Source organism: Physeter macrocephalus, chromosome 8 (assembly GCF_002837175.3).
Source record: "Physeter macrocephalus isolate SW-GA chromosome 8, ASM283717v5, whole genome shotgun sequence".
Taxonomy (NCBI): Eukaryota; Metazoa; Chordata; class Mammalia; order Artiodactyla; family Physeteridae; genus Physeter; species Physeter macrocephalus.
In genome coordinates this window covers 2,428,904-2,453,571 of record NC_041221.1, presented here as the reverse complement: position 1 = coordinate 2,453,571, position 24,668 = coordinate 2,428,904, and the positions used below count along the sequence as shown (strand labels likewise).

At 41.4% G+C, this 24,668-nt stretch overlaps 1 protein-coding gene across 5 annotated transcripts in view; it reads left to right on the top strand.

Moving 5' to 3' along the window:
- The window catches only part of TIAM1 (TIAM Rac1 associated GEF 1), a 212,283-nt gene that overhangs the window by 123,764 nt on the left and 63,851 nt on the right, over positions 1 to 24,668 (top strand). For all 5 annotated transcript variants that reach the window (XM_055086392.1, XM_055086391.1, XM_055086393.1 and 2 more), the window contains 4 exons: positions 1,924 to 2,094; positions 8,394 to 8,498; positions 15,370 to 15,451; positions 21,015 to 21,101. In XM_055086392.1, coding sequence (XP_054942367.1) covers positions 1,924 to 2,094; positions 8,394 to 8,498; positions 15,370 to 15,451; positions 21,015 to 21,101 — 445 coding nt within the window. The remainder of the gene's footprint in view (positions 1 to 1,923; positions 2,095 to 8,393; positions 8,499 to 15,369; positions 15,452 to 21,014; positions 21,102 to 24,668) is intronic.

Genomic DNA, 24,668 nt, shown 5'->3' with positions numbered 1-24,668 from the left:
TTTTTTTCTAGGCCACTTTTTTTCAGCCTCTAAATAAATGGACATTCCTCGTTTTAAAGGCCCTGATGATCATACAAGCGGCCTCTTTGCTGGGGGCAGTGGGGGGATTCTGGTGTTGATAATGTGACCTTGGTATGATCCTCTGGTTCCTGGACTCAGAATCAATATGACAGAGTTCAGCTCTCGGTTGCCATGCAGCCAAGCAATGGCTTGCCCCTCGTTCCAGATGGAACTGAGCCTCCAAAATCAGAGTGTAGTAGGGGAGTTCTGGCTGTTGGGGGCAGGGGGGATAAGAGTGGCCGTGGACAGGCCTTTTCTCCCTTTGATACCTAAACTACTCCTGGATTATGTCATCGTGGATATGAAGGCTGCTGTCCTTGGAAATACCCATCCACAGCACTCTCTTTGAGCATCTCTCTGTTTCTGATGAAATTAAATTGCTGTTCTTACGTGCAATCCAAGCATAGATGTTTTTGATGTTCATGTAGTCATTTCTGAAGGTAGCTGATTCATCTTGCATACCATTATTAGTACACTTTTAATTCTCCCCAGGTACACAGATCCTGGAAACTGCAAAAGTTGTTCCATTGGATTTCTGTGTCGCTTTTTTGTTTTTCCAAGATACCCCTTTATCCTCCTTCTTGGCTGGAATGCCTTGTTCTCAAAGAGCAGGTTAGATGCAGAACTTGGGCTGATGTAGTGCTAAGGGCAGTTATTTAAGGTGGCATGTGGGGACAGAAGGGGAAGATTCCAATTATAGTTAATGGGATTTGGGCAAGTTGATTGCGTTCTGACAGTTCCTTCCCTGGGGTTCAGTGTATCTATGAAAGCCACACCATTCGAAGGCAAAGCTGAAATTGTCTTCTCAATTGAATTTAGTTTAGTAGCCTTTACAAAAATATTTTCCCCATTCTGGAATCTGTTCTTTTTACATATGGAAGTTATGTTACTACTTCTCAGCCTTCGTTTGGAAACTTGTTTCTTCTTATAATTTGCTGATAGCACCAGATTTTCAGTAATCTATAGATATGTATTTACCAGTCCGTGGCCTGGATGTAAACCACATACTGAGCATCAGTATTATTTTTACATTGCTGAAATCTAATGGAATGATTTCTCTGCTTATTTCAGAGAGATTAGGCTCCTAATATTTCATCAACCTGTGGAGTGTTTTTAGCGTTAGCTGTTTAGCTGGCTTAGATATAACCCAGCTGCTGAAGTGTATACGTAGGACACGGCTCCTCCCACCCTTAGAAACTTGGTGCTACACTCCCTGATGTAGAGGATGGAGTGATGGCAACAGCCTAAGAAGGCCAGAAAGCTCGTCTTTGAAGTTCTCTGAACCTCATCTCGGAAATGAGGCTGTCTCTCTCCCAGAGTTACACCAGATGCGAAATGTGAGCACAGAAATAATGCTGCTTGTCAATAGGTAATGCTAGAACATCATCTTTTCTTTACAAATTTCTTTGGAGCCTCTTGGTTGCCTTTGAAACATATAGCTCACATGGTAGATAGTCTTTGCTGGAGGAATCTCAGCTCTAAATTGAAATGGGTTTGCGGAAGAAATCATAGCAATAAAGCCAAACTGAATGGATAGCCCATTTCTTTCTTCTTTTTTTTTTTTTTTTTCCCATTTCTTTTTTTCTTCCAATTTTGAAACCCACTCAATCTTGCAATGCCCACCCGTGGATGCCGTGGATCAGGTGCGAGGTCTGTCTCTTTTCTGAGACATCTTTCCTACCTCCAGAAAGCTCCTTTCTCTATAATTTCTTCTTTTCTCGGAGGAGCTCCTCTGTCCTTCACCACTGCCACTACTTCTGCCCTGGGCCCTTTTCATTGGAGTGGATAATTGCTGTGTGCCACCTGGGATCTTGATCTTCAGAGACTAACTTGCTGCTCTGCTAACTTTATTTCTTATCGTAGACGGAGAAAGAAATGGTCTTACCCAGCGTCCACCAGCACAACCCTGACTGTGACATTTGGGTCCACGAGTATTTCACTCCGTCCTGGTTCTGTCTGCCAAATAATAAGCCAGTCCTGACAGTTGTCCGGCCAGGGGACACGGCCCGGGACGCCCTGGAGCTGATCTGCAAGGTATGAGGCTACTTGGGGTTGTTTTCTTGAGAAGAACAGGATTCAGTGGAGGAACCCATGAACACTCAGAAGCGTGTGGCAGGGGAGGGTACTTGAAAGAACATCTCCTTTTCATTTCAGAGCAGCTTTGGATTTCTTTGTGATAATATGCATAATAAATGGAAGTGAATTCTTCAGCACTGGGAGGAGAGGGATTCTTTTAAGTAGCCTCTTTCAACGTGTGTACTTGATAGATTTGTGATAAGCATATTACATGCTCATTGCACAAGCTTTAGAGAATTCAGGTAAAGAACAAAGCAGAAAATTAAGGCACCCTTACTTACAATTCAGAAATCACCTCAGTGAACATTTTGGCATCATATTATGTGCACTGTTTGTAACCTGCTCTTTTGACAGTAACATACACGGGCATCTTTAGGGTAGGGAAAAACTGAAATAATAAATATAAATTTGACCTCCACGATGAGAAATTCCTCTTCCTATGAACACACAATTAGCCTCTTTTGTTTTTTAGAGACAAATAATGATTGAGCTCACTTCCTCTCTTTTTACCTTACGCTGTAGAAACTTTTTGATCTTTTTCAAGGTAATCCCTGTTTCTTTTTTTTTTTTTTTTTTCTCTTTTCCTCCCTGAAGGACAGCTGGATGAATTGGATTGCCTTCAGTGAGGGAAGGGAAAGAGGAAAGAAAGGAGCTTTCCTAACATGCCTGTTTTTCTTTTACATAATTAATAGCATTAATAGTCTTATTTAGTAGTCATATCAAGTCTGAGCAAGAACGATAGGGCTTCCCTGGTGGCGCAGTGGTTGAGAGTCTGCCTGCCGATGCAGGGGACACGGGTTCGTGCCCTGGTCCGGGAAGATCCCACATGCCGCAGAGCGACTGGGCCCGTGAGCCATGGCCGCTGAGCCTGTGCTCCGCAACGGGAGAGGCCACACAGTGAGAGGCCCGCATACCGCAAAAAAAAAAAAAAAAAAAAAAAAACACGAACAATACGTCCCCATTGTACGGATGGAGAAGGCAAGGCTCAGAGAGCCTTAGTTCCTTGCCTGAGTTCACATCACAGTCATGATCACTTGCAAAGGAGGTTTTGAATCCATTTCTGGCTGCTCCAAACTTAGATGTATCCCTTTGTGCCAAGTGAATGGTCACAAGAACTGTCAGTCATCAGGAAGGATGGTCTGTAAGGGGTGGAAGAATCTAGAATATATTCTTAGGGGAGTGAAATGGTCTTCTCTGAGGCTACTAAAGGGAAAGTGTAAACCTTTTCTGTCATCATTTTATCCTAGAAGAAGCTGGATGAATACAGTGATATTTTTGGACCTCCTCCTCATTCAACACAGTGGTTTATAAATGTGGAATAACTTTCACTACCTCAGTTCTATAACTCTGCAATCAGCAATTTTTGTACTTAAAAAAATAAATCACTAGGGCTTTGATAAAGGAAAAATATGGCTTCATATGAAGGAGAAATGGAACACTGGCTCAGATAAGCCTGTTGGATCGTCTTCTGTGGAGGAAAAGTAGAAGGACCATTTGTTTCAGGACAAAAGCTACAATCAGCTCCCACATGTTAAAAATAAATGATGCACTCTTGCATGCTTTGACTCCTTCATGTACACGAATTCTAGCTTTTTAAAGATAATGGTATTTCTGTTCACATTTTTCATTTTAATTACTTAACAAAATTGGTCTATTGAGGATTTCTGCATTCTTTTATTTATAGATTAGCACGATTCTTTAGAGACCCATTAATATTCTGCAGAGCTGTGGGAAGTAGTCTCAGAACTGCAGCTGAAGGTGTCAGAAGTAGGACTCTGGGCTTTTTGTATAAGCCAGACGCTGGAGGGTCCTTCCAAGGAGTTGCATTGCTTTGGAGTCTCCTGTGTGCATTGGCTTTAGACTCCATCAGATATCAGAGGGTAGGTCAGAGTTTAGCAGTAAACACTGATTGGTGGAAAATTGAATAGTGAGTGGGGAAAATAGTGATTTTAGGTACTTTTCAAGCTTTTGCTTTGGTAGAAACTAAGGGAATCAGGGAGGAATAGTACTGTCATGGCAACTTAGAGACCATCTTTAGATAATGAGTTAGACCAGTTCCCCTCTAAAGGGCTTATTTCTGTCACTTGACAGGGTTTTAATGGCATCATTACGACACACATCCCTTTCTCTAACAAGAAAAGGCCATCCCTCTCAGTTTTTCCTCAGGTTTTTTCCCCCAAAACATAGAAATAAAGACAAAAAAAATAAGGTGTGGAGCAAGCTTACATCTCTTGAGTTTAAAAACAGAAAAATTTTGTGTGCACTTTAAGAAATTGATGGTCTGCAGAAAAGCACCTGTGTAGGATAAATTATATAGTGTGCTTGGAGCCAGGTACCTTCTAAAGCTTGCTGCTTCTTTGGAAAACACTTTATTGTAATTAGTGGAGCCGATTTTATTCTTCAGAGGGAAAGAGATAATGGGGAAGACGGTGCCACATGTTATTAATGATCTGATTAATGTTGAGTGATTTTTTTTTTTTTTTCTCTTGGAGGAGGGACTGAAAACAACGGTGATTGTCAGAATGTCTGTCCTTTATTTCTTTATTGTCATTCTCAACGTTGGTGATGGGTGCTTTCTCTAATATTTAATAATCAATCTTTTTCTTCTGTCTCTTGCATTCAGCCATTCTCTTTCCTATTCTGTCTGATCCACATCATTTCACATCAGTTTGTCATCTGCCATCCGAGCACCAGTCAAGTTCTGGTATAGTAACTTTCAAGATCTACATTTCACGTGCAATTCATGTTATGAGTGTTGTGAAAGTGATTGTTGCTAAATATAGCAGGTAACCGTGTTGGCCTGTGGGTTGTGGACATACTCTGATCGTTGCAATTACTAAAATAATTGCAAAGAAATTCATTTATTCATACTCGTTATTATTCACATGTGACCATGGGCATTTATTTCATGGCTTCACTCTGTAGACCTATGGCTTTGGATATTCTAATAACCATGGACATTAAAAACAATAAAAATCACCTCGAAGGGGAGGATAAGTATCTTCGGAAATTCTGCAGTAGCACTTTGTGTGTGTGTGTGTGTGTGTGTGTGTGTGTGTGTGTGTGTGTGTGTGTGTGTGTGTGCGTGCACGCGCGGATCTCAGTATGTCTTTTAACTGCATGCGTTTATGTTTCCTGAAGAATTTTGATTGAAATGGAAGAAAATGAGGAGAAATGGTAGAGCAAAACATTGGTGGATTTCAAGATCATGTTATTCTCTGTTTTAATGGACTCAAACTATTTATTGAAAAGACCTACATTATGTTTTGTTATTTCATCCTTTGAAGCAGTCATAGGAAGATGAAAAATTTTAAAAACATGCCAACTAAACAAATAATGTTTGTCTTATGGTATGATTTGGGACTGCATTGTCTCAAAATGAATCAAATGCTTTCTACGTAACTTAAGTAAATGAACGTTGGAAAACAAATTTGGACCACTTAAGTTGTTTTCCCAGCTGAATTTCTCTTGAGTTGTAATTGAACATTTTACAAGTGTAAAGCAGGCCAAATCTTTAGAATTACGATCTTAAAATAATCACTAATATTTGGAATTTTTCTTGCACATAGATGTATTGTGAACATGGTAAGTTGTTCAACCTGCCTTGATACTGACTTGTAAATATTGGAGGAGCATGAAATTCTTGAGAGTTCTGATGATCTGATTTAGTTAATTCATTAGGATTTTTCCTTTATGTTAGACCAGCCATGACTAATGGGGGCTCATAATTGAGAAACATTTAGCAAAATGATAAGACACATGGGTATATTGATCCAAAGTCCCATTTTTAAGGTAACTATTTACTGACCAAACCACGGGCTCTTGGGTTACAAATAAGATCGTTATAATTTTTATGTTTGTTACATGTGCTCATGTTTATTGTTTGAAGTTATCAAGACATTATTGTAACTTAAGGAAGTTTGAAAAATACGGTGGTGGAGGGGAGGACGGCCAGAACCACCCTTATTCCCGTTGCTCTGTTGTCTTTGCTTTGTTAAACACTTCAAGGTGTCGGCCATTGTTTGGCGTTCTCCGTGCATCTGTATAAATGTTTTCAGCATGGTAGCATTTAAGGGATGATGTCTCCATCAGGACCACCTTAAGACGTTTGGTGCCTGTCAGTGGCACCAAACATCTCTCTTTCACACAGAGATTTCAGGAGCCCGAAGCTTCTTAGGTGAGGTGGCTATTTGGGTCTGGTTTCCAGAAGACTGTCTAAGTGGCAGCCCCATTGGGAGTGTCTACAAAGTGTTGATTAATGATGACGATAAGGTTTCCAGGTGGATTTGTTCCTGTTGACCAAGACCCCATGAAGTTTCATTTCTCTTTTCCTCCCACCTCAGTTGGAAACAGATGGTGAACCAAAATATTTTGTTTCTAATTAAAGATTTCAGTGGGGATCTAGGTCGGTGGGAAGCATTTGCAGCTTTTATCTCTGAGGGAAACTTTTCTTACTTATCGTAGCACCCTAAGTGTTATTATTTTGTTGTTTGTCTTGGCGGCTCTTTGACGAGCAGTAGGTAGCACACTTTGAAACTTCCCTGCTTTTGCTTCCCTGGCTTACCCATCCACCCTGGGTATTTGACATCAATGATCTGGGTCTGGCAGACACGGAGCATTTGGTTTTCAGTACCGACAGCGAAAACCCGAAAGCCAGGTGCAAGGAAGGTGCTGCCTCAATGGTGCCTGTGTTCGGACGGTGGTCTTCAGACTATTCACATTACTCAGAAAACGATACACGTTGGAGGTTTCTATACTGATTCCCGAGAATCAGTATAGAAAACTTCTTTATCATTCTGCTAGGCGTTTAGAACAAACTCACTTCTACTTTCCATAACTGCGCTTTTCTCTAATGCAGGATCTCTGTGTTGCACGTGTGTTTAATTACGAGGCAAAGTCACCACTGTCCCCAACTCCCATGTTCTGCAAACCCCTTCCCACACTCCTGAAGACTGCTTCATATAGTATCTGGCACACTTCAGAATTTGTTAGGTGTAATTGAATGACTATTACTGGAATAATTATTAGAATGTTCTTAGTTTGGCTTTAAAATTTGGGGCTGGGGGAAGAAGATAAACAGAGCATTAAACCAGTGAAAAATTAACTTCACTTATTTTGAAATAATTCTCATCAGTTGAGCTTTTGGTGTGAAGAGTTTTTATATTTATGAAAAATTTCAAATTTACAAAGAGTAGGGAATAATATAATAAACTTCTGTGTCACCATCACCAAGGTTCTATAATACCAAATTATGTTTCATCCATTTACTAACTCACTCCCACCCCCTGCTCTGAATGATTTTGGAAGCAGATTCCAGACATCATATCTTTATCTACTAGTACTTCAGGATAAATCTCTAAACGATAAGGATACTTTAAAAAAAGACTTGATGGAAACATTTTCTCTCTAGCAATACATTTTCATGTTGCCATGTAACTTTTGAAGAGCATTTTTTTCTTTTTTCCTCTGCATCTTCTTGAATGTGAATTGAGGATGTTAGTTATAAAACCATGTTTCCACTGTTGCCTTTTCCACAAAGTTAATTCATGAATGACTTTCTAGATAGAAAAAAATCATTTGACCCATCCTGACCAGTGGAGAAGACCTGGAAATTTCAATCCTTAACTGCTTTAGAATTGTTTTCTTTGGGCAAGTCATTCATTGTGTTTCCAAAGTTGGACACGTGCCTGTCTTCGCTGACCCCGGAGGGAGTCTCACTCGGGGTATATATAAATAAGACTGAAATCCAAATGCCTTGTCTATACACCGACTCACTTGCAAATGAACTGTGAACAACTGTCCCAGTGTCCCCATGTGGTTAAAAAAATAAGTTTGCCTGGGCACAGCTTTCTTCTGTCACTGTAAATCCTTCTTTGCCTTTCTTGTCACTTTTCTTCTCTAATCACCTCTGTATGTTGGAAATTATGTTTAAAGGCCTTTTGGGTCTGATAGGTTTTCTTGCAAACCCAGTGTTAAAGAGCGTAATGGATCAGATAAGTAGAAGTGGGGATGTGACTTTTTTGTTTCCATTGATCGTAAGATACCCATGGGATATTATTAATATATTCAATGAAAATTAAAGTTTGGGTTTTGGGTGTAAACCTTTTAAGAAGTATAGAAATTTTACACCTCCCTTCAGTAGCAAATCACCATTATTCTCAGGAATAGATGACAGTATATCAGTGGAAAACTAATTATGTCTATTTGCTATTGAAAAGACATTTCTCTTCTCCTCTTTTTCTTGGTTTTGGTCCCAGGCACATAGACTGGATCATTCAGCTCACTACCTGCGCCTGAAATTTCTAATAGAAAACAAAATGCAACACTACGTGCCAAAGCCCGAGGAGGACATTTATGAGCTGGTAATGTTTATGTCTATTGTCCAAGTACTTTCTGTAGGAGATTATTTTTAAATTATATGTGTGCTCATGCTAATTGTGGTTGGTGGAGTGGAACAAATTCTAAATACATGAGCCTCATTCAGTGCTCTTAAGTTCGCGGAGATGGCCTTACATATCACAATATTTTTGCAGAGAGTGAAAATGCCACCTTAGTGTATGCAGGGAACGATGCTGTGCTATCGTGAAAAATTGAAATCCAGAACTGACTCTCAGATAGAATTTTAGTTATTATGCCTAGCTTTCCTTGTAGCTTTGACAGTCTTATGTTTTAAATGGATGACTCAAAGGTGAGCTGCTGTTGTCAGATAAAAAGCACTTAACTCCAATTTTGTATGACTTCTCCCTGCATGTTGAAATTGATGGGTCAGATCCTGTGGGGTGAAAAAGCTGCCATCTAATTATGTGTCCTGGCCTTTTGGAATTGTATTTATTATATAGATTCTTGGGCACACTTATGTGGGTTTGAGTTTCATATGGGACTTGGGTTCTGAACTGGATCTGGATTTTTATATTGACTCTGTTGCTTACTAATTATGTGGTCTTGGCAAAAAAAAAATATCAGGTGATAATACTTTCTAGGATTTTGCAAGATTAGAGATAATGGTTCACATAGTAGATGCTCAATAAATGGTTGTCATGGTAACATGGTAAAATAATGACAAATTCCTTCTTTGTTAGCCAAAGGGTGCTTTTTTCAGTTCCAGGAAAGAAACATTTTGGGAGCAAGGCCCCCTCTCTTGGAGTTTGTTCTTCTTTCTCTGCACTTAGTCATTCCTCTGGGGGCCAACGAGCTTCTTGCCATGGATCTGTGAATGATAACAGTATGACTTCAGACAGGCTTTCACCACAGAAAACAGAACTGAAAATTGAAACCCGAATAGTCTCTTTTTGAAAAGGGGAAGCGTGATTTAAAATTTAGTATATTTAGTAGGGAATTTTGTTTCTAATCTATTTTTTTTGAGGTTTACTTTCTCTACAATAAAACATCAATTTTGAGCACACAGTTCGATGAGTTTTGGCAAATGTATACCGACAGTTGTGTTTCCAGCACTACAGTCATAATTCAGAACTGCGGTCCCCAACCTTTTTGGCACCAGGGACAATTGTTTCGTGGAAGACAGTTTTTCCACAGACCGGGGGGGTGGGGGATAGTTTTGGGATGATTCAAGCACATTACATTTATTGTGCACTTTATTATTATTACATTATAGTATATAATGAAGTAATTCTACAACTCACCATAATGTAGCATCAGTGGGAGCCCTGAGCTTGTTTTCCTGCAACTCGATGGTCCCATCTGGGGGTGATGGGAGACAGTGACCCCTGAAGTGTGTTGCTTATGTCTAGTCTGCTCCATAAGATGCAGCTTGATTGTCACTTGCCACTCACTCATAGGGCTTTGATATGAGTCTGCAAGCAGTTGATCTATTATGGTCTCTGTGCAGTCAGACCTCTCTGCTAGTGATCATCTGTATTTGCAACCACTGCCCAGCGCTAACATCACTGCCTCAGCTCCATCTCAGATCATCAGGCATTAGGTTCTCATAGGGAGTGCACATCCTAGATCCTCGCATGCGCAGTTCACAGTAGGGTTCACGCTCCTATGAGGATCTAATGCCACCGCTGACCCGACCGGAGGCAGAGCTAAGGCGGTCATGTGAGGGATGGGGAGCGGCTCTAAATACAGATGAAGCTTTGCTCGCTCACCCGCCGCTCACCTCCCGCTATGCGGCCCAGTTCCTAACAGGCCATGGACCGCTGCTGTTCCGTGGCCCGGGGGTTGAGGACCCCTGATTTTTAGAACATTTTCTATCATCTTAAAAACTTCCCTCATGTCCGTCTAAGTGTTTTTAATGAAATATACGACAGGGTGTGCTTTTATAACACTCTTTTCATGTCATGAAATAGAAGAACGAAATGACCATTTTCAACCATCACTTAAATCACTAAGTTGAACACAGAGGAGGGTACTTTTAACAGTGGCTGATTTACTTTTTTCTCTGGCATGGGGAAAGCCCTGACTTTGTGCTCTGTGAGTAGAGGAGAGAAAACACTTTTTCTTACTTAAGGAAGGAAAGTGCTTTGCTGGTAACACTGGAACAGCTATTAGATCATATATTTTGCATTTCAGAATTAATGAATCTTTTGTGTCCTAAATGACGGGGATCATGCCTTAAGCAACTTCCGTGTCCTTCATATCTTACACACAGTACATGCTTAAGACATACCTTTTGAAATTATATTGACTCCCTTATTATTTTTAAGTCTTGTGCAGTCTCATCCAGTATAGGAGACTAAGATGTACCACACTTACTCTGTATCTACACTGCTATATACATATTATAATTACAATTATTTTAAAAAAGTATCCAAAATACAGAGAGATTGTGGTATTCTTTCTTGCCCTGTTACAGAAGGTCTCCAGCTCTGAGATTCCTGAGGAAGTAAATGCCATAGTCTTAACTCACTTTACTGTTCAGATTGTAAGTGAGTATTGCTCACGGGCACCTCTGTTTTTACCAAGATTTTAAACTTTTTTGTTCTTAGGATATCTTTGGCAGCCTGGTAAAGCCTCTAGGTCCCATATCAGAATAATGTTTTCAATTGCATGAAATATATAGAATACATAGGATTACCTGTGGCCTAATTGTGTTGAAACAGTTGTCAAAAATATTTTTAAAATTATAGATAATATACATGCTTACTTACTAGCTCATTAAGTAACAAGACCCAGCGTAGGTCTAACACCTGCCACTGTTTTGAAGTAGTGATGAGCATAACTGGTGTTTTGAGATACTAGCAGCAACTAGAATGTGGTGTAAAAATAACTGTGATTTCTGTTTCTGACAAGGTCACAGGCATTGCTCACATTGCCGTGTTTGTTGCCTCCATTCATTTATAATTGAAGGAAATGCTAAGTTTCAGTTACAGGTTAGTGAATATAAAAATTTCAGGCTTTTTCACCATCTCAGTTCACAGACCCCTTGAATTCTAGCCATACGTCCATGGTTTCCAATCCGTGCTTTCGGCCGTTAAGCTGGTATGAAATGGCATTCCAGGGCAGGGGGTTTCTGAACATACAGCGTTCTTGGATGCTTTTTGAGATTTTACAGATAGTTGATTTATTTTCCCTTACTGAACAAGTATCAGGCCACTTATGGCTATAATTGGTTTCCATAACCCACCTCCATTTTATTTTTGATGGACTAGCGAAGCTCACAGATGTTTGAAGTCCTGTCCTGAAAAATGACTCATTCATAGATGACTGTCCCAAAACATTTTATTCCCTGCTACTGTTTTGTCAAGTATTGCTTGAGTAGTAAGGTCAATAGTTATTAGCGAAAGTGTGTACTACATTTTAAAGATCTTTTTGGAGGGTCTAGTGCGCTTATTGGGTGGCGCTGGGGATTCTTTTGCTTATGAAAGACCATGAATAGTTAGTTTTCTACTTATCTGCTTATCTGCTTTGCTAATATAAGTAATACCCGTTTGGCTACTTTCTCATGATTAGTTGGTTATTGGGTCCAATCTGTAGAATGATAATGAACATGGAGGCACTGGGTTTTTTGAAAACCCATATTAAATATGTTTTTCTTAAAGTGACAGGTGGGAATAAAGAGTTTGCAGAAACACTGATGGATTGATTGATTCATTCATCCAGCAAATATTTATTTAGTGTTTATTGTGTGCCTGGCACCATGCTAGCTGTTCTAGGCACTGAGATACACAGAAAAGTCTCTACTCTTCATGGAAAATACATTCACGTTTGTGGAGACAGATATAAAAACATGTAAATATTTTTAACAAAAACAAGTAAATGTGTAATATTTCCCGGGATGTTAAGAGCAGGGAAAGAAAAAGTTAGGACAAACAGATAGAGAAAGGTAGACATCTAAAAGCAGTCATGCTGCTCCTTTAGATGTGACGTTTGAACAGCGTGGTGAGTGAGGTGAGAAGGTGAGTCATAGAGGTGTTTTGGAGGAAAGTGTTGTAGGCTCAGGAAACAAAGCTGGGTAAGGCCTGGCAAGGGGAGGGGGGTGATAGCAGAGGTGGTGAGGACGGTAAGTGAGGTGCGGGGGAGAGGGAAGGTGGGGTGGGGAGGGGTTTGGATGCACAAGGAGGGGCGATGCAGAAGAGAGCAGGAGGGCTTGTAGGGCCCGAGTGAGAAGGGAGATCCCCAGAAAGGAAGGGCATTATTTGACTCCTGTCTTAATAGGCTCACCGTGGCTACTGTGTGGCCCGTGAACCTTAGGGCCTTAGGGAAAGAGCTGGGAGAGCAGGCAGGAGGCTAGTGAGCTGTCGTTCAGGCCATGGGTGATGGTCGCTTGGACCAGGCACGCCAAGAAGACCTGGTAAGAAATGAATGTGATTTCGTGATAATTCAAGTGCCAGGGTAATCACATTGATGGTCTGATGGTGTTTAACCTGCTTTTTGAAAAGAGGGAAAACATGCAGCATCACTGATTTAATAAAAATAAAGGGGGCTTCCCTGGTGGCGCAGTGGTTAAGAATCCACCTGCCAATGCAGGGGACACGGGTTCGAGCCCTGGTCTGGGAAGATTCCCCACATGCCTTGGAGCAACTAAGACCGAGCGCCACAACTACTGAAGCCCGCACGCCTAGAGCCCGTGCTCCGCAACAGGGGAAGCCACCGCAATGAGAAGCCCGCGCACTGCAGCAAAGAGTAGCCCCCGCTCGTCGCAACTAGAGAAAGCCTGCGTGCGGCAATGAAGACCCAGCGCAGCCATACATACATACATACATACATAAATGGAATGTGTGTGATACTTTTTTGCTAAAGATATGTTTAAAACTACGAAATTTCAACATTTCTGGTTTCAGATATTATGATTGCATCAAAAATATATTTTAAAGTGCAGCTCCTTCTTGAAATTTTACATGTTTTAGAGCTTTTTACCAAACCCAATTTTAGTCCAGCCAGCCTAAGGACCGTGGTCAAGGGCCCTGTCTATATTATACTAAGTTATTGTCTGAAACTGGTAAAAAACACAAAGACTTTCACACCAATTACAAAGAAGAGAGGAGGTAATATTATAAAAGAATAGGAAAGCTTATTTGCAAAGCTAAATTCCCACGGGATCTATGGAAAACCATTTGGAATTTTCCAGAGATGATTAGAACAAACGGTGATATACTGCCACCTAGGGGGAGAGTTTGGCTCTCAAGGAAATTGACAAAATAAAACAGGTTCAAAACAAGTCAAAGTGAATACATTTCATAACATTTTATTGAGCATTCCATGACATTACAAAATAATCATAAAATTGATTTTATTTGGTATGTATAGTTTTGGTGACTGTAATTTTCTGAACTAAAGATCAGTAGATCTAATAGAACTGATTTCTTCTAACTTCAGAATGCATTGGTTTGAAACTTTTTCTGAAGTATAGAAAGAAAACCACATTAAGTTATGCCCTCAACATTAAGTTATGCATTTGGCGGAAGTTGCATTAAATTAGGGTGTTCTAGAGGATCCAGGCCGTTGGGTCAGTGTTCCCAGCCCCTGCCCCACCCCTTGGCTTTCTAGTATTACAGCAGCCTGTTTTCCAGACTCCTGAATCCTAAACATTCTGCTCACCTCTCCCACCTGTCAGCTGCCCTAAGAAAGTGAAGAGAAAGAAAGCTGCATGTTTTTAATACTTGTCTGAACAAAATTATTTCTGGACAAATGACTGAGATGGGGGCAAGTTTAAATAATCACCGAGACTTCTCTTTAATGCTAAAGGACAGTTTTCTGTTATTGACTTTGGCTCAAAATAGATTTTCATTTTGAAATTAGATGACAAATTTTAAGTCCTGTATGAGCGTTTGACACGTTAATTTGTTTTGGAATTTCTATCATAAATTTTGGAAGTGGCCTTTGGCTTACTTACTGAAGAAGTAAGGTTTGGTACCCTTTACTGTGGTAGCCCTGAGTCCCACCAGGAAACAGTCTGGGAGGCATTATAGTGTAATGGGGAGAACTTCAGTGCTGGAGCCAGTGAGACCAGCTCTGCCCAGGCTGGCCTTTTGACCTTAGGAAAGTACTTTCTCTGTAACCTTTTTCTCTTCATTTGTAAAATGGGGATCACATTTGTCTCATAGAGAGCATGTGAGGGGCAACAACACACGGTAAAACCTTCATAAGTTACCGTCCATGATGATGCTAGGTCCAGACATCTAAGCATGAAGTATAAATTAAACTAATTGAAATAAAGTTTCTTTGTGAACTGCCAGTTTCTCTTATTTTTTTCCCCATGTTTTCTTGGGTTTCTGAGAGAGGTGATTGATTTATGTACTTCCGTTTTTTCAGTAATTTGGTATCATCTCATGGCTAAGAGAATATTGTCATTTATATAATCTGTCGTCTGTTTTAATGCTATAATTTTTCTCTGCGTAATTGTACTATTGTGGACTTTTTGAGCCAAAATGGTATATGAACAGGAGAGAATGGAAGCACAGAGATTTCTCCTATGCCTATGGATCCCATATCAAGATCTTTATAACCTCTTCTTGATGTTAATAATTTTTTCCCCAGTACTGAAGATTTTCGGTTACTTTAGCATTATTTTTCAGGTGTGTGATAGACAATAGGGTGGGAGAAGACATACAGAGTGATGTCAAGGAATTATTTAGAAACTGGAACTGGAGCTAAATCTGGGAATGTGAGTTATAAGTTTCCACTTTGAGTCTTAATGGGGTCAGTTCAAGAAAAATACTGGGGTGTGATGAGAATTTGATTTCAAATTCTGAAAAAATAGATTTACAAATTGATGACTTTCTAAGTTATTTTTAATGAAGTCTTAATTAGGCTTCTCTTTGTCATTTTCAGCTGTACAAAGAAATTGAAATTTGTCCAAAAGTCACTCAGAACATCCAGATTGAGAAGTCAGATACAGCCGGTGATAATTATGGTATGTTTCTTTTTCTTTGATCTTTGGTGTTCTTCACTGTTGAAAAAATTCCTGTGTAAACATGCACTTATTTACAATTCAATAAAATGCCTTTGGGGCTTATTTAAAACAGCCCATCTGGCTTCTGTGCTCTTCGGAGCAGCCAAAATAAGGGGAAAAAGATATTTACCCTGGGTATGAGGAAGGTTTTAGCTTTAAATTTCGTAACTTGAATCATCGGGGTTCGCCTGTCATAGAAAAGAAATGGATCCATTGGGAGGAGATTATTTTATCCTATGATATAACCTAGTAATGAAGAAGTCATCCTTTCGCACCTCTATCCCCCAAATATATGTATTATTCTCCTTTCCCTCACAAATGATGTTAAAGGAACTTGTTTTGGTGGGAGTTGGGGTCCCCAACACCACCTCTGGGTTTTTTGGTTCACTAAGAGGACCCACTGGACTCAGCTTATTCATGACCACGGTTTATTACAGCAAAACTATACAAAATAGCATCAGTAAAAGGGAGAGGCACATGGGGTGAAGAGCGAAGAAACCAGGTACAAGCTTCCAGAATCCTCCCCCCGTCACGCAGAAGTCCGTAATTCCCCCAGCAACAAGCTGTGACCATGCGTGTGAACTGTTGTCCGGTAGGAAGTTTGTTAGTGACTCAGCGCCCAGGATTTTTATTGAGAGGCTGGTCATGGAGGCACCCTCTGCCCAGCGTATACCAAAATTCCAGCCTCCCAGGAGGAAAGCAGGTGTTCAGCACAAACCGCATTGTTTGTACAGATTTTAGACACAATTGAGCTACATTGAGTGTTGGGAACCCTCCCCAAATCCAAGTTCCCAGATGCCATCCAGGAGCCAAACTGATAAGCAGGCCCTTCAAAGAATAGCAGTCAGGCTTGCTACGGTAAGGCTTTCCTATTGTCTGCCTTCGGGTGTAGTTAAGTATGTAATCCTTTCCACGGATTTAAGACGAGTCTTCTTAGCATTACACTGTATGACTTGGATAGTAGTGAAGTTGGTGCTTGAGTGAAATACATAGGGAAACCCATATGCTATATCGGGGCCAGATCAGTCAGGAGGGCGAGGTTAGCTGAGGCAATGACGGTCACCAAAGCCCAGTGGCTCCAAACAGTGAAATTCTTTCTCCTGCTCACCATGCATCCTCTGTGGGTTCGCTGGGACCCTTTCTGTATGTTGTCCTCACCCTAGGACCCAGGCCTGCAGCACCTGCCACCTGGGACATTGTCTGTCTCTTGGCAAAGGGGAAAGAGGGAAGGTGGTGACTTGGGTGCTGGCTCACTCCCAATTCACTTGTCAAAGCAAGTGACTGGAGGGGGGGAATGGGTAGGTGGGCAGAAGAGTGTAGTCCTACTATGCACTGGAAAACAGAACTAGAAGACCCGGTGGAAAGATATAAAGGTCACTGCGCATGCTTGCTCACTGCGCATTTCTCTCTGAATTAACTTATTAGGCTTTTTAACATTTGAAAGTCTTCATACCCTTTACTGGGCAGCAGCATCTTCAGTTTTCCTGCCGAAGCCTCTCCCGCAGGCAGGCAGTCCACCTCTCAGGGGCACTCACTGGGGTGCTTTGGCCTCTAACGAAGAGAACCTAATTTCCAGCCCCTGGCCACTTGCGTGAACCCCCTCACGCTGTTTACTTCTTGACCTTAAAACTAAAGACAGTATAAAACCCGAGGACGTTTTTGATGGCAAGGGATAAATGTGTCCGGAGGCTTACTATGCAGCAGAAGCATGACCTCAGTAATTAATTGGTAGCAGTGCTACAAATAAGCATCTGGGTCCTCCAAACGGAAATGTACCATATCCGTTACTCTTTCGTCTTTGGTTTAGTTAATTTCTCTTGCGTAAGGGGAAAATGTAGCAAGAAGCAAGAGAGGGCTGAATCTCACAGCTCTTGGAATCAAATGCCAAGGTGGCCTGGTTTTGGGGACTTCCCTGGCGGTCCAGTGGTTAAGACTCTGTGCTTCCACTGCAGGGGGCGTGGGTTCCATCCCTGGTTGGGGAACTAAGGTCCCACGTGCCGCGCAGCCGAAGGAAAAAAAAGATGGTTTGGTTTTGGGACTCACATAGAAACTGGGCATAGAACCGCTATATTTTTTATACTTTTTTTAATTACAGTGGCTGAAGTACTCCCAGAACCTGTTTACATTTCCATGTTGAAGCTGTTACAGGGCATCAGACGTCAACCCAGAGGGTACTGTTGGCTGTGCTTTTCACGTGACCTGACACAAAAAGCGGGGGTTTGGGGGTTTTGTTTTCATATCTGATCTGTCATGGAGCGCCCCTGCTTTTGTAAACTACAAAATCCCTTGCTTAGAGGTTGTGGCAGTGTCAGACGATAAGGTTCGCAGAGCTTAGTCTTGCTTTCTGTCCTTACATCGCTGTCAGTTGCAGCCTATCTGTAGTGGTTCCTGGACTTCGCCTTGGAAAGCCACCATGCATGGCTAATAACCTTAGGTAAAATCATTTATTCTCAGTGTCCAGTTCGATGTTGGCAGAAGGCGTTCCCACAAGTAGCTAAAGAGTCCCCTAGTCCTAAGAAGACCTGCTTGTCTCTGACCTCAGAATCTACCAAGGGTTCTAAATTCAGCCCACCTCTCTCTGACATTAGCACCTAAGTGCAGCTTCCTGCTATACATCAATTTCAGTATATGTAAGTTACTAGCACACATCAGCACGCATACAAGACCTAACTATAAACCAGATGCTGCTTTCTATTGTAGAATGCTTTAGGGAGGAAATTATGACTTAATAATTCCACTGACTAAACAAATGGAAAGATTTAACACTTGCCTAATTTCTCTCTCTTGCCCCTCCCTCTGCCTCAGCCCTCAGGACTCTCTTAGACTTGTTGAAGTTAGTTCAAATAGTTTTGTAATAGACTAAGCATGATCCCCTAGGCTGCCTTGAAGTGGATGAATGCATCATTTCAGCAACTGAGTTTTCCTTCTTCTCTGGGGACTGGTTAGACTATTAGACTTTTGGTCTTGTGTCCCCTCTATGTCAGAGGTGTCTGCACGTTTCTTACTTACTCTCTTGCGCTGTATCCTGGACTCTGGTTTTGAGTACTTCTATTTTGTTTACTTTGTTGTCCTGATTTTTCTTTGGTCATGAATTTCAGTATGAGGAAACTTCTGGTTATTCAACATATGAGTCTGTCTTCTTTGTTTCTTCACTCAGTTTTAATCACTTCCTTCATTCTCAAGATCATATGCCATTCATGTGCCTCCTGGTCTTTGTAATTCTGAGCCTTCTGATGGGTGGATATATTGGATTTATATTGAATAACTCCCTCTGTCTTCTGTTGGCAGTCATTTTGGACCGTATTACATTTGTCTGCTGGGAATTAGATTGTTGCTATCCTATTTAAAAGAAAAAAATATTCTGACTTGAGCAGCTGACATCAAAAAGTCTACAAATAACAAATTTTGGCGAGGATGTGGAGAAAAGGGAACCTTTCTACGCTGTTGGTGGGAATGTAAATTAGTGCAGCCTCTATGGAAAACAGTATAGAGGTTCCTTAAAAAACTAAAAATAGAACTACCCCATGATCCAGCAATCCGGCTCCTGGATATAGATCCAGAAAAAACGAAAACTCTAATTCAAAAAGATACATGCACCCCAAAGTTCATAGCAGCACTATTTACAATAGCCTGGACATGGATACAGTGGAATATTATTCAGCCAAAGAAAAGAATGGAATATGGCCATTTGCAGCAATATGGATGTGCCTAGAGAATATTATTTCACAGCTTAGTGAAATAAGTCAGACAGAGAAAGACGAATACTGTATGATATCACTTACATATGGAATCTAAAAAATAATACAAGTGAGTACATATTTGTTACTGTAGGAGATGGTTATAATCCCCACCTTCCCTCCATTGTACACATTATTGGCATCTTGTAATGGAGGCTGCGCCTTGGGACTCTTGACATCCTTAGTGGTAAGGAAGGAAGGCAGCAAATGAATACCTATCTCCACTGACTTTGGTTTAAGGTGAGTTGCAGTAGGGTTCTCAACACATCACCTCTCCTGACAATGTGTTCATTTTATTTTTAAAAGAATAAAATTTGAATTAAAAATATAAGTAAAAAATGTGGTCTCAGAACTTTATACAATGGTAGCATTTTAGAAGGGAAGTGCCTGTATTTTAATGACTTCTATTCATCCTCTCCCTGATGTACTCCTTGATTCTGTATCTATTCTAACAGATAAAAGAAAAAGAAAATCTCTGCTGCGATGCAGATAATACACCTGTGTTAAGGCTAATGTCATTTAAGTGGCTCGTGTCTAAAATTATTTTTATTTCAGTGCAGCTTCTTGAAGAGTAATCTGAAAGTTAGAAGTTGCTGTAAGAATGGAATTTAAAATAAGAGAATAAAATAAAGACTTTGGAAAGTCCTCAGGGGGTGGGCTCGTATAGTTCCCTATCCGAGGGAGTTTCGGTACCCTAGTGGGTGATGGCATTTGGCAGTTTTGCCTATGTGTGGGTATCTATTTCCTGGTCCTTTGAATGATACCAAAAAACATGTGTTCATTATGACATGAACTGAGAAGTCTCAGTGAATCCCTGGGCCCCAGTCTTTTAATTAATTATTCTATTTTGTTGTTAGTTGCCTGTCTGTTTTTTTAAACCACTGTTTTTTCCTTTGCCTAAGCCGTATTTTTCTCCCAGGGCTGAAATCATTCATCTCATATCTTTACAATTGTATTAATTTCCATTGCCCTTTTAAGATTATCTACCAAAGTATTTTATCCTGAGGGAAAGTCGGTGTTGGTTGTGGACATTCCATTGATTGATCAGAAAGAGTTTTACATGAGACTGTCTAGAAACAGACATGACCAAGTCTTGTAGCCATAGGATTGGGAGCATTTAGAACCTCAGGGCCTTGTTCTGCCTTACTTTCCGAAGGATGTAGCAAAACCCAAGGTTAATTAACTCATGGGCTTTGAGCTCTGGAAGCCTAGAGAGGTATAAGATAATCTTATGATCAGACACTAGGAGAATGTGCAGTCCATCAGTTTCAATATGAAGAAGGATTTCTAAAGTTTGTTGCTACTTCTCCCTGTTTGCAGAATTTTACTAATTAAAGCAGTGTCCACACAGCAATATATATGGATGAACACACACCATACAGTTGTTCTGTTGTGACATGTCCTAGGACATAGATTTGCTGAAAAAAGTCAAGGGGACCCAGATGAGATAAGCTGATTCTTTCTGCTTTGTGCTATGGAGGGAACTGTGGAAAAAAAAAAAAGCAAAACTATGGCATTTATTAGCAAGCAGGGTAAAACAAAATCATTTTCTTCCATTTGAGTTGATAGGTAGGTTGTATGAAGATAGATGTACCTGAAAATATTAATTTTTACAGTGACTTCTTTTAGAGTGAACTAAACATACATTTTTCTGCTTCGTGAAACAATACGAACAAGGAAAAACTATAACCCCAAGCAATGAACATACCTAGTTCACAGCAGATTCTTATTGTTTGCTCAACATTCAGAGGGTGTGAGCCTTACCTGGCTGTCCCTGTGTTTCCTAGGCTTTTCACTTTCTTCTGTGGAAGAAGATGGTGTTCGAAGGCTCTACGTGAATAGTGTAAAGGAAACTGGCTTAGCTTCCAAGAAAGGTAAGTTATTAAGTGTCTTGTCTTGACTTGTTTGTCTTCAGTTCCCTTTTGGGTTTCTCTAGTTGGTGGATGAGAAGGATATGCCCACAGGGTTCACCCCTGAAGAGTATTTAAATGTTGTCTCATTGAAAACTCTTCCAGGGATACGAGTATTATTTCCATCAGCTCAAATTGTGCAAGGAATGTTGCCTTCTTGGATTTTAAATCTGATTTTGAGCCCATCTCCATGGGGCTGATGGGAAATTCCCTTCTAATCAGAAGTGGTTGTCCTTCCCTACCGTCTGGGATGGAATGGAGGTCCCAGGGATCTTCTTGAAGCAGATTATTTGGGAAGACCCCTCTGTGCTTTGGTCTGCACTGGTTGAAGCTGACATTGGCCTTTGCCTGAGCTTGCAAAGCTCCTTCATGTTCTATTGCTGCCATGAATAGAGGAATCTTTGTAGAAGTTGAGAACCTAGGGGTTCAGGATCCTGACTTCCTGCCCTCCTTAGAGAGCTCTTCTCTGCTACACCCTGCCTGCAGCCCTACAAGGGCTCATAGTGCTGTCTGTCTAGGCTACTTGTGGAACCCCAGCTCTCCATACTTTTTCTACTCTGAGAGAATCATTTCAACCTAGATTTTTTGCTTCCTACGTTAGTCTCCTAGGGCTGCAGTAGCAAATTACCACAAACTGGGTGATTCAAAACAATAGAATGTATTCTCACACAGAGGCCTTTCAAACTTCTGGCCTCCTGATATATTCTCATCAGGAGGCCAGAAGTTTGAAATCAAGGTATTGGCAGGGTTGTTTCTTTCTGGAGCCTCTGCAGGAAGAATCTGTTTCACGGTTCTTTCTAGATTCTGCTGGCTGCTAGTAGCCCATGGCATCCTTGGCTTGTAGCTGCATCACTCTAACTTCTGCCTCTGTCCTCACATGGCCCTCTTTCCTGTATGTCTCTCTGTCTTTACATGGACTTCTTATAAGAACACCAGTCATTGGATTTAGGACCCACCCTACCCTGGTATGACTTCATCTTGACTTAATTACATCTGCAAAGACCCTCTTTCCAAATAATGTCACGTTCTGGGTGGACATGACTTTTGGGGGGAACGTTCTTCAAGTCCCCATACTCACTGTAAATGCATTGGGCAGGTAGGTAGGGCTTAAAATCCACCGTCATTTCATTCTTCTTGCTATGGAATTTTTAGCTTCATCCAGGCAGTGGCAAAATAATGCCCATTGGCTATAAAAGTCCAACATGTCTTGGTCAGTTACACTTGGATGTGATACCTGTATCTGTTCTGCTAGAGGACGGTGGAGCAGCTGGGAGAGGACGGAATGCCTGCCTACCTTTCCCACCTCCTCCCATGTTCCGGGGTAGCTTAGTTCTGGGTGTTCATGGCTTACAAGCTCCCTGTGCAGCTGACTTTGCCCTGTGCTGTCAGCACTGGAGAAGTGCTACCCACAGACTTGGCTCTGCACAGAGACGGCAAAGGTGCGCCCAATCGGAAACAAAGTCCAAGTAATTTATCCACCGCTAACGGCCATGGACAAGGATTTTCCTTCCATAGTTTCGAGGCCAAAGGCAGTCCAGAGGCCAGAGTTTGACGCATTCAAAGCGTATCTCAGCTAAGAGCAGAGGTGACGGGGTTTATTCCCCTTGCAACCCCAATTTGATTTTTATCTCTTTCAGCACCAGTGTGCCGGTTGGCGTGCGGGGGTGGGGAAATACGCTGCCCTGGTTTTAGTCACATCCTGTTTTAGTCCTTTGAATCCAGGAACACTGGTGTTAGATAAAAACAAACGGTCGTCTGCTGCAACTCCCTTGCCCCATATAACACTGCTTTCTGCGGATGCAAGAGTGATGCCCATTTGTCCAGCTGGGTGGCAAACTAGTCCCAGTATCCAGCCTGCAGAGGGCTGTGTCGGGAGAGATATTTGAGGTATTTGAATTTAAACGTAACCGCTATGTGAAGACCTCCCGATAACGGAGAGCTCCGTGGGGACCATACGGCCTCTTTGTGGACACCTCTGATTGTAAAACATCCTTCTCCCTCAGCTTCCGTTCACTGTTTGCCTCCTCGTTTATAGCCAGCCATTGGTGTTCATGATGTGTTTCATGTTAGAACTGCTAAGTCTTTTCCACATTTGACACTTCCAGATCTTTCAACAATTCATTACAACGTAGAATACAACTCTGGTCATTGCCCTCTGGACACTATCCAGATGCTAGTTCTGCTAGAGGACGGTCCAGATTTTAGCGTTTCTTAAAATGACCAGAGTGTGGTGCAACCAAGGGGCGTCTGGTGGCATGCAGCCTAATTAGATCTGAATATTCTGTTTGTATTAATTGAACCCACACTTTATTTATTTTTCTTAGCCACCTTGGGCTTTTGGCCTGTGATGGGCTGATGGGTAATTCCCATATTCCTGCTTTCTCTTGCCTACCTCTTGCTCTGTGTTGGATCTCATGTTGGCTGTACTTGTAGAACTGATGTTTGGAACCAAACTGTGTTTATACTTATCTCTGTTCATCTTGGGCCTCTTTGGCCCATTGTTCTGCTCTTGGAATCATCTGAGGTTGGGATCAGGCATCTTCTTTGCTTTCGTCTAAGTGTCTTCCAGATGGCTCCACAGGACACAGAGAGAGCTCTGTGCTGTATTTTTCTAGACAGATAGATTAGATGCTTCACAACTTTTACCGTGGGTGGTGGGGATCATTTTTTGAGTAGGCTCAAAAATTCCAAAAAAAGGGCTTCCCTGGTGGCGCAGTGGTTGAGAGTCCACCTGCCGACGCAGGGGACACGGGTTCGTGCCCCGGTCCGGGAAGATCCCACATGCCGCGGAGCGGCTGGGCCCGTGAGCCACGGCCGCTGAGCCTGCGCGTCCGGAGCCTGTGCTCCGCAACGGGAGAGGCCACAACAGTGAGAGGCCTGTGTACCACACACACACACAAAAAAAAAATTCCAAAAAAAAGTTTTCCTCTTTGTTCTACCAAATATTAATAATGCGAGTTAATGTCTTGAATATCTTCCACATGCCAAGTGCTGTGCAAAGAGTTTTATATGGATTATTTTGTTGAATCTCATTTAACCCATGCCCCTCTTTACATATGAGGAAACTGAGGCTGGGAGAGATTCAGTAACATGCCCATGGGCACAGAGCTGTTACACAGTGGGGTTGTGACAGAAGGACCCCGACAAGGTACTTCATTGCCTACCACTGCTGGGCCCCCTGCTCTCACTTATTAATACTGAGACTAGCTCACTCAGGTAGGCCCTGAATTAGTTTCCTAGGGCTGCCATAACAAACTACCACAAATTGTGTGGCTTAAGAAACAGAACTGGATGAAACTGAAAGCTGGTTCTTTGAGAAGATAAACAAAATTGATAAGCCATTAGTCAGACTCATCAAGAAAAAAAGGGAGAGGACTCAAATCAATAGAATTAGAAATGAAAAAGAAGTTAACAACTGACACTGCAGAAATACAAAGGATCATGAGAGATTACTACAAGCAACTATATGCCAATCAAATGGACAACCTGGAAGAAATGGACAAATTCTTAGAAAAGCACAACCTTCCGAGA